General features: G+C 39.1%; 1 protein-coding gene across 2 annotated transcripts in view; it reads right to left on the bottom strand.

The window, feature by feature from the left end:
- Positions 1-315: 315 nt before the first annotated feature.
- PHF14 (PHD finger protein 14) overlaps positions 316-10,775 on the bottom strand; it is a 174,376-nt gene continuing 163,916 nt past the window's right edge. For both annotated transcript variants that reach the window (XM_074340775.1, XM_074340778.1), the window contains one exon: positions 316-766. In XM_074340775.1, the coding sequence (XP_074196876.1) occupies positions 743-766 (24 nt within the window). In that variant the 3' untranslated portion in view covers positions 316-742. The remainder of the gene's footprint in view (positions 767-10,775) is intronic.

Raw genomic sequence — 10,775 nt, 5'->3', positions numbered from 1 at the left:
AGGGGATGTGTTCCCCAGCTCGAAGGCTATTGCTTGTTGCAACCACTACTTTGTGGTATGATAATTTGAAAGCTAGTTTTACAAGAAATTATTAGACATTAGAAAATCAAAATGGAACTAGGATCCAGAAGGAAATAAAATTTAGGTGAATCTGATTTAACCAAGTTTCTTCCTTTTATTTCTCAGAATGCACTGTGACTCTTTAAGGGGTTAGGGGACATAGAATGCAATATTTCCCAAACTGATTTGGATGTGAAACCCCCTCTTTTTCCCCCCATGTAGCCCAATATGAGAAAAGTGTTCAACTACACATGCTTTTGGAAGTTTTGACTGTATTAGCTATTTATTGCCTTGTACCAAATTAACACAGATATACCTTAAAACAACACACATTTATTATCTCACAGTTTCTGTGGGTCAGGAGTGTGGCTACACTTTGCTTCTTTTAGGCAAGGCTGCATTCAAGGTGTTGTGTGGGGATGGGTCTCATCTGAATGTTTGGGGGAAAGTTCATTCCAATCAAGCTATTGGCAGAGTCCATTTCCTTGGAGTTGTAGGACTGGGTACCTCATCTTCTTGCTGATTGTTGGCTGGAGGCCGTCCTCAGCTCCTTGTCTTGGGGCTCCTTTTATTAAAATCAACAAGTGAGCAGGGAGTCTCTTCACAAGATGTGTATTACCATCTTATGTAATTAGGTAAACGTAGTCATGTTCATCCCGTCGTTGTGGTTGAAGTCATTTGATTAGAAGCAAGTCATAGGTCTCACCTGTACTCAAAGGGAGGAGATTACACAAAGCCATGAATGTCAAGATAGGAATCATGGAGGTAAGAATTGCAAAACTTTATGTACAAATGATTTTGTCTACCACCTACACTAAGAAACCTGTACAAACTTTAGCATGGTTGTCCCTAGGATGACAACCCCAGCCCCCTTAAAATGGCTGCCCTGAGAAAGCTCAGTGCTGCCAGAAGAACTTACTGTTTCTTCTAGCTGAACTCTGACTAGAGGTCCCAGATCTCCCTTTTGGTAGAGCATTTACTTGAGAAAATTTGCAATTGTAAATCTTTTCTCTGTTCCTCTGAGATGTATCTTCTACAACCCAGGGGTATCTTTCTCAAGGACCTATGAGCCATTTCTTTGAAATATAATCATCAAGAAAGATAGGTCCCTTGTCTCCCATTCTCTGTGGGAGGGTAGGAGCCTAATTTCCATAAACACCAGTTAGCAGACACAGATGGTCTAATCACATTGACCAACTTCCCTTCACAACATCCTTTTGTACTTTTCCTTTGCACACCCAGCATTTCAAAAGCACCCTGCTTTTTGTTTCAGTGGAGTTGAACTCAGTTTACACAGAAGTGTCTCTCTCCTATTGCCGGAGTCCAAATAAAATCTGTCTTGCCATCATTGACAAATATCCTACTCTGTTTTCTTTGACAGGCAACCTTAAGAGTTTATCTCTGACAATTACCTAGAGGTTTTGGTATAATTTTGCTTTCCATTCTAACACATCTAGCTTAGCAAAGCTGAGCTTCGATGAACATTCGTAGATTATGTGTTTGTAGAGTAGCTTGGGTATTTCTCTTCTTACATAATAGACATGTTCCTAATGGGTGGTAATTATTTTAAAATAAGTTAATAAAAATGAAAGACTAGGGGTCTTTGATATTGAAAAGAACCACAGGCAGAGAAGTACAATCTGGTTGTAGATCTGGCATGTAACATAGATCTGGCCTGGGTGGTTAGTGGGTGGAAATGAATTCTCTTGGTAGTGAGGTGTGATCCCCTTTAGTCACTTTAGGAAGAAAAATAAAGTCTCAGCTTTGCTGGAAGAGAGAAACTGAGCTGGAGTTCAGTAACACACCAGCCCCTCAATGGGAATTCACTCTTTTACCCTTGAGGAGTCAGGAGAATTCTGGGCAGGGAAATTTTCCACTCATCCAGCTCAAGCCTGAGTTAGAAGAATACAAAGAGGGTCTGGAATTGGGGCTCTATAAGAAGTATATTTGCCAGGCAAAGCCACACATAGTTTGGGGATGTTTATTTGACCCTGCACTTAAAGAATCTTTCTGAGGCAGTGTAGGTAGCACATGTGCTCCTTCTGGCCTCCTCAGGCCAACAATCAACTAAAGAGCAGGGATCTGCCTCTTGTGATTTTCTGCGAAGAGTGGGTCACTGGCTAGGAGACTTCTCTCCTCTGATTCTGTAGGGCTGATTCCTCTGCAGACCCTTCCCAAACCTGTACCTCCAGCCCAGTTTCTCAAAAGGTGCATGTGATTCGAGGATCAAGATACACTAAACCAGGAGGAAAAGACATTAACCCGGTGTTGAATGAGTACAGAACAAAAGGGTTTTGTAGTTGGTGGTGTTTTGCCTTTCTTTTTTTTTTAAGGGAAGCTCAGAGCTTCTTTTATGTTTTATAATATAAACTATGGACACCAAGACCTGAAATTTCCCTTTGACATTTTGTCTGTTCAGTGAACTGCAGAAAATGCAAACCTTTACAAGCCAGAGAAATATATCTTCCCTGTGTGCTCTGAGAATATTTAAAGACCAATCTGTGTTTAACTTTTTTGTTCTCAAAGCTTTGAAAATAACATTCCACTAGATTTTATCTTTTTAAAAGGTGAAATTGGTCCTCATTCTGCAAGAGTGTTTTAAATCAATTATTTCCCTAGTTTTGTGTTATCTTTAGTATTCCAACCTACATCATTTCTGTCAATGCAATACTATTGTATATTATCTTTGAAAGTATGATTCTTAGGAAAAGTAATATTATTCACTCCCTGCCCTCAGCTGATTGGACCCAAAGCCACAATAGCTCTAACATTAAATTAAATTTTGTACAGATTTTTGCCTCTTCTTTTATATTTCATTTTCAACCCTGATATTTACACCTGCTTTTCAATAAAACTATTTCTTCTCAAATAGACAGCTTTATTTATATTTTTGTTCCATTAGTGGTTTGGTTCTAGATTCCTCACTTTAACAGTGTTCTGGCCTCATTACGAAGCTTCAGGTCTTGTTCTGAGTATTTGCCTTCAGGTTGTAGATTCTGGTCTAGGACCTTACAAATTAACTATCTTCTCCCTCAAGGCCTCTGTTCTTCATGCTTTGAGTTTCCGTCACCATGTGTAGCTTCTCTGAGCCACTTGGCTAATATTACTAGCTTTCCTTTTCTGTTCTTACTAGATTATAATGCCGTTTAAGCTTATTTGAAAGTAAAATGTTTTAATGAATTTATGAAGGACGAGATAGAGAACTGTTTCAGGGAAAATAAAGTTATTTAATCTCTATCATGTACCAGAACACTGTCATGTCCTTTACTTATTTAATCTTTATGTAGCACCCTGGTCTGGGAAAAATGTGTCCTTAGTGACCCTTGTCTAGGAGAAATGTGTCCTTCCAATGGTCCTAACTGTCACTGCATTTGTAGCCTACCACTCTGCCCAAAGCTGATTGGATATGGAGAAACATGTGACTCAAGAGCTGGACCAGATCACCTCATTTCAGACTTTAGAATTTGTTAGTAGAAGTTTCTTGAGTTAGATCAGGGGCTCGTTATGATTCATTTAAAACTTATGCTGACGAGTAATCAGAAAGAGAGGTTATTTACAGAGAGAGAGAGAAGGGAACCAATTTTAGGTGAGAAAAATAGGTGGAAGACTACAGAGAAGAATGCTGCCAATTAACTACCTTGATTCTTGAAAACTTTCTAGTTCCCCATTCTAGCCTGTCAGAGGCTTTCTGGCACTTGGATTTTGTGAGCTATCCCTGAATTCACACATCAAATCTCCTTTGACATAAACAGGCTTGAGTGGATTTTTATTCTTTGCAAACTAGCTGCATGTGACTAAGAAATTTCACAACAATCCTGTGAAAAATTAGATTTAAAAATTAGGGCTGATTTTTCTTTTAAACATAGTAGACTGAATCTGTGTTCCTCACTGCTGCCTCTCTAAGACCAAATCAAATTGCAGTAAAGAAACAAAGGGATTTGTAATCACAGGGGCAAGGAGAAAAATGAAGTCAAAGTTTGGACCGATGGGAAGAGCATGATGAGTGGTAACTGTCTTAGCTGAGCAAAGAAGCTGAGGCCGAGGTGTTTGCTAAGGGGGATGGGACTCAGACCAGCATATGTCTCAAATCCCATAAAAACTCAAGTAATGGAACCATAGGCATGGTAGAAGGCTGGAGTAAAGAGTGAAGCTCAAAAACAACACGGAGGAGGAACAGATATCTAACTGCACTTCCTCAACCTGCATAGTCAGATAAGTATCCCTCCAGCTGAAGAAAGGAAGTTCATTCACTGCGAAAAGTAAACCAGAGTTTCCAGATGGAGGGCCAACAGGTTCTCCTAGGACAGAGGGGAGACTCCTGCTGACCACAGGGAGGTTGAGTGAGTTTACACGTGGGGCCATGAGACTCTTTAGCCCCACTAGAGGCCTGTCTCCCTCACCCCTGGCACACCACCCTGAGACACATAGTTCCAGGATTGAGGCTGTAGCATTCTTCCTAGAGGAAATGAACAGCCTCATAAAAAAGAATCGGAGGTGGTTACTTGTGGAGGATTCTCCTATTCGAGCCCCTGGGGTGAAGCTCACCAGCCTACGTGCTGCCCCACGTACATAGTGTCCAGTCTTTAAGTGTGAGTGGGCAGTCAAGAATGTGCAGACATTTGAGGAAAGCCTTCAACATGAAAGCGGAGAAAGCGGTCGTGCAATAGATATTTAGGAGAACAGAAGGAAGAAAAGCGACAATGCAAGACAGCTGAAAGCTTTATTACATGAGGAGGAAAGTTTGGAGACGTCATCAGCTTTGTGAGAAACGGCCTCAAATGGGGAAAGATAGGTGGCTGGAATAGGAATCTAACAAGAGGATGCTACGAGTTCCAGACTGGAATGACATTCTAGGACCTAGAATGACATTTAATGATAGAAGAAACAAAATTTGATTATTGTAATGGAGGAACAACTGATTGCTTCAGTCATAGTTCACGAAAGGCAACCAGGACATTAAAAAACAATTGGCAAACAAACAACCCCATAAAAAAATGGGCAAAAGCTACTTTAGCAGAGATTATTTATAGATGGCAAATAGACACATGAAAGATGTGCAACATCATTAGTCATTAAGGAATTGAAAATTTAAATCACAATGAGATGCCAATTTGACTGGCTAAAGACAAATCAAAACAAAGCAAAACCAAACAAAAAATACCAAGTGCTGGTGAGAATGTGAAGATGTGAAGCAACGATAGCCATCACCTAAGGAGGGTGGGAATGTAAAATGTTAGTCACTTTGGTGAACACTTCGGTAGCGTCGTACAAAGTTAAATAAATATACACTTACCATCTGACCCAGCATTCCCACACCTAGGCATTTATTCCGGAGAAATGAAGGTTATGTCCTCACAAAGATCTGTACACAGATGTTTACAGCAACTTAAGTTATAATCACCAAAACCTAGAAACCTCTCGAATGTCTCTCAACTGGTGACTGGATATACAAACTCCAGACAGTGACGGCTACTCAGTAATAAAAAGGAATGAACTCCTGATCCATGAAACAACATGGATGAACTATTTTAAGGGAAAGAAGCCCCACTTAAAAAGCTACATACTGTATTATCCCATTTTTATGATATTCTGAAAAACAGTAAAACCACAGAAACAGAAAACAGACTAATGGCCGCCAGATGTTGAGGGTGAGGAGGAGACATTGACAGTAGGAGGTAAAGGGACACAGGGGATTTGAGAGTGTGATGGAACTGTTCTCTATCTTAATTGTGGTGGTAGTTACATGACCATAAGGTTTGTCAAAACACACAGAACTGTACTTTAAAACTGTGAATTTTACGATATGTAAATCGTAACTTTTAAAAGTGAAGGCAAAATGAATGAGATTTGTGACTCGAGTGACAACTGGAGAGTGACATTGCTAAGGTTAATAGGAAAGTTTGGTTGTTTTCTTTGGGCAGAGGACAATCCCAAAGAAAACAGAGCAGATTCTGCCTCGGCAAACAGAGCCTGAAATAGCAGAAAAACGAGAGTTAATATGCGATAAGGTGGTGCAGGCTTTTTATTGCTGACTAGTGTTCCATTGTATGAATATACCAGAGTTTACCAGTTTGCCAGTTGAAGGACATTTCAGTTGTTTCCAGGTTTGGGCTATTATGAATAAAGTCTCTACAGTAGCCTTCCCTTATCTGCAGTTTTACTTTCCACGGTTTCAGGTACCCATGGTCAACCATGGTCTGAAAATATTAAATGGAAAATTCCAGACATAAGTAATTCATAAGTTTTAAATTGTGTGCTGCTCTGACTAGCAGGATGGAATCTCATGCAGTCCTGCTCCATCCCGTCTGGGATCTGAATCATCCCTTGGTCCAGCATCTCCATGCTGTGGATGCCTAGATGCTACCTGTTAGTCACTTAGTAACCATATTGGTCATCAGATTGTTTGTCATGGTTTCACAGTGCTTGGGTTCACGTAGCCCTTATTTTACCTAATAATGGCCTCAAAGCGCCAGAATAGTGATGCTGGCCATTTTAATATGCCAAAGATAAGGCATAAAAGTACTTCCTTGAGTGAAAAGGTAAAAATTCTTGACTTAATAAGACATTTTATCATCTCACATCATCGTAAGAAGGGTGACTAGAGTACAGTAAGATATTTGCAGAGAGAGAGCTCACGTTCACCTAACTTTTATCACAGTATATTGTTCTAATTGTTCTATTTTGTTATTAGTTATTGTTGTAATCTCTTACTGTGACTAATTTATACATTAAACTGTATCATAGGTAAGTATGCATAGGAAGAAAACATAATGCATTTATAGGGTTCAGTACCATCCATGGTTTCAGACATCCACTGGGGGTCTTGGAACATATCCCCGCACGGATAAGTGGGGACTACTGTGCATGTACACATTCTTGTGGCCACTGAAAGATCTGAGTAGAAAAGCAAAGGACATATGTTCCAAAAATGCAATTCTGATCATGTTATTCCCCTGATTGAAATTCTTTGCCGCATCCTTATTGCCTAGGAAGTGATGCTACACCGTGACCACACATTAGGATCACCCAGAGTGCTTTCGAAGCTGCTGGATTCCTTGCCCACCTCCACAGATTCTGATTTACTTGATCATTAGATGGGGCTCAAGTGTCAGTTTTTTAAAAAGCTCCCCATGATTTTTTATTTTCTCAGGCTAAATCTTTTTTTTTTTAAAGCATTATTGAAACATAATGCACATACCTTATAATTTGTCAATTCAAAGTGTACAATTCAATGGCATTTGGTACATTCCATTATTAATTTTTTTTAACTGTGGTAAAAATATATATAACACAAAATATACCATTTTAAAGTATATAATTCAGTGGCATTAATTGTATTCATAATAGTGTACAGCTATTACCACCGTTCCCTCTTCCTTCTTGACTTGAATAAATAGTCAGTTCTGCAGAACTAAATCCAAGTGCCTTAGCAAAGCCCAAGGCCTTTCATAAGAAAACCTCATTCTGTCTTCCCAGAGGTGGCTCCTCTCACTTCCTGCCCTGCATTTCCTTGGATCCAGACGTGCTGGATATTCTTCAACCTTTGAAAACTCATGTCTTCAAAGCTGTACTCCATTATTAAATTTATGAAGTGTTTTTCCACCTCTGGGCCTATTTAGCTGCTCCCTTATGTGATCTCTAGCACCCTTTAACAACTCCTAGTGAAGCATTTATTCATGACCATTTTTTAGGTCTGTTTTTGTCTCTCCCACCAGATTTTCTCCCTCCCTCCCTGCCTCCCTCCTTCCCTCCCTCTCCCTCCCTGCCTCCCCTCCCCTGCATGGTGAACACACAAAAGGCTAAGTTGCAAAGGGAACGTAATCAACCATGAGGCAGTTCTTCTCCAAGAACTGCCAAGAGCTACCCTGATTCCCATCAGATAGTGATGTGAGGAGTAAACTTTTGCTAGTTTAAGACACTGAGATTTCAGGGATGTTTGCTTCCAGAGGGTGGCCTAGCCTGACTAACACACAAAGAATTCATTCACCATACTGATCAGCTATTCTCTTGCGATATAACTAAAAGCAGAATGTGAAACTCCATAGGAAAGAGAGTCTGGGTTTGAGGGAAGGCAGAAGCAGAGCTAGATTTTAGAGAATTCTGGGAAGGATGCAGGTGTGAAAGAAAGGTCTTGAACAGAACTTATTCATCTGGAATGATAGACCTGAGCTGGTACGAGGGAAGAAGGAACTCACAAATTAGGTGTGTCTAAGGGAACTGAAGACAAATAGTTTACTAAAGCCTTTCCATAACTATTCCTGACTTCCAGAATTAGATATAATCAAATGTAAAATTTCAAATCCCAAATCAATACTTGCCAAAAAGATACACTCTAAAAAATTAGAAAGAATCGTAATCCTGAACAGATGTTCCTTTTGTTAATTTGATTTTTACTAACAAGATACGTTTTTGAAGGCACTGCTGACTATACCACTTGCGTCCAGAGCGATGTCTTGGCTCAGCAGTGCTCTGGAGGTTGAACCGTCTTCTCCTTTATGATTTGCATCTCTGATTAGTTCTGGTTTTCTGCCTAAGGTGCAAATGTGAACTGACATTCTGTGTCATTTCTGCTTCTTACCTCATCACCACTAAAAAAGTTCAAAGCAAATATCTTCTTTTGAATCTCACTAAGAATGTGACCTGAGGTGCACAAGGCAGAATACGCTGTGGTTCAATCGTCCATTACCATGTTAACCTATCGACTATCTCACATTATTAAAAAACAAAACAAAATGTGCCTCTGTCATAGAAAAATGTGTATAAACTAATCATATCCAATCAGAAATGAATTGTTGGAAGGAGCACAATATGCGTTAGAAAACACTGCAGTCTGTGATCTGCTTTAAGATAATTTGGTGAAAGAAAGAAAGGCAACAAATATATAGATAAAGCAGGTGTGGCAAAGCCTTAATAATCTTGTTGAATCTGTTATGAGTACGTGGGGATTCATTACACTCTTCTCTCCACTCTCTTGTGTCTGCTATTGTTGATGATAATAAATAGTAGCAGGATTGTGAATTTATGGATAAAATACCTTTAAGCATTGGCACAAATTTAAGGACACAGCTTATAGAATTAGGTTCTGTAATCACAGAATTTCTTTGTAGAATGTCAAAATAATAATGACATTTTGCGAATAATAGGTTTGACTGTCTTCAGAGGTCTTGCATATGGTATTTCATCATGAAGCATACAATGACAGATTCCACAGTGGTTAGCACCTCTTTCTGATACTATTTAATAAGCTGCTTTTCTCATTGCCCTGAAATTGAAATATCCTGAGAGACTTCATTATCTTTAACAGCAACAATAATCTTGCATCACCTTTAGAATTAGACTCAGTATCAAAAATGGTAATGGTTGGAACTGACATGCACCGTAGAGCCACATTTTCTGCTCCTTATGTATCAATAAGGAAGGTTATCATATTCAGACGTACACATACAACATCTGATTCAGTTATCGACTGTTTTCTGGAAACCATATCTGTTGATTGTGGCTTGAAACATGCTTATGAAAATAGTATTTTTTTTTTTATTCCACTGACAATATTAATAAAAGTAGAGTATATCTTATTTTCTAGGGTGAGATATTTAGCATGCTGTAGGTGTAAATGAAAGACATAAACTAAGAGACAACAGTGAACCTTTCAAACGTTAATGTGATGTTGGCTGTGTTATTATGAGCCTAATGATATCAAGTGCACACAAGAATACATGGGTGTCCTGCTGGGAAACCAATGATCTAGCTCTCATCTTGGCTACAGGCAAAGAATATCTCATTAAAGCTATAAATGTCATGAGTCTGTTCCCAAGTTTAAAACCCTTAAGGAAAATGGCTTTCGTGGTTCAACAGTTTTAAAGGGTTGTTCTTACTTGGCTTTGTAACAAGGAAATTAATAGTTTTTCTGAAACAAATCAGAATTATGCCGTAGTTGCATGTGTTTTCCTGCTGTTGTGGTTCGCTCTTAAGTTCCTCTTTAGATAACAAAACCATGGACTCCACATTGAATTCACCATGGGGAGACGTTTATTACCTGCTATCATTGTTCAGGATAGTCTGGGATGGGACTGAATTGTGCTCATTTATGACTATGTAAAAATTGTTTTCTTGAGGTAATGTGAAATGGAGGAGGTTTCTAATCAACCTTCACTACTCAGAGTGCATCCTATTTAGCCATTTAGCCTACACTCGGGAGGAATAACTTGCACCAGTCCCACACAGTGTTAGCACCCAGTCAAGAGAAATGTGTGCAGGCCTCAGGACGCAAGGCACTGGGGCATTGTCAACAATTAAAATTATTTCTTCTTTCTCAATGGACTTTGGGGTAAATCTTACATAGCCATGTAAGAGATGCAGTTGTAGGGACATTCGCCTTTTTTTTTTCTATTTGGTATACATTCAGTTTAAAGAGCAACCATTTGTTGCATCTGGGAATATCAAGACAAATTATATTGAATGTAGGACAACACGGATATACTAAATGTCTTCCACTGTTTAAGCTTAGTGGAAAGGCATTAGCAATTGTTTTACAGAAAGAACATAATACACAAAATGTGCAACAAGAATATAATTATCACTTTCCAAAGAATATTAAATAAGCAAAATGACCTAGACTCACCTCATTTCATCTGGATGAGCAGAAAGTGACAAATGAAAAACTATTATGCCCTAGGAAAAGCATTGTTGTGTGTGGCAATGAAACTCAAAGTTCA

The sequence above is a fragment of the Rhinolophus sinicus genome, linkage group LG09 (assembly GCF_036562045.2).
Source record: "Rhinolophus sinicus isolate RSC01 linkage group LG09, ASM3656204v1, whole genome shotgun sequence".
In the NCBI taxonomy this organism is placed as follows: domain Eukaryota; kingdom Metazoa; phylum Chordata; class Mammalia; order Chiroptera; family Rhinolophidae; genus Rhinolophus; species Rhinolophus sinicus.
Note: the sequence above shows the minus strand (reverse complement) of the source record. Positions and strands in the feature narration are given on the sequence as shown.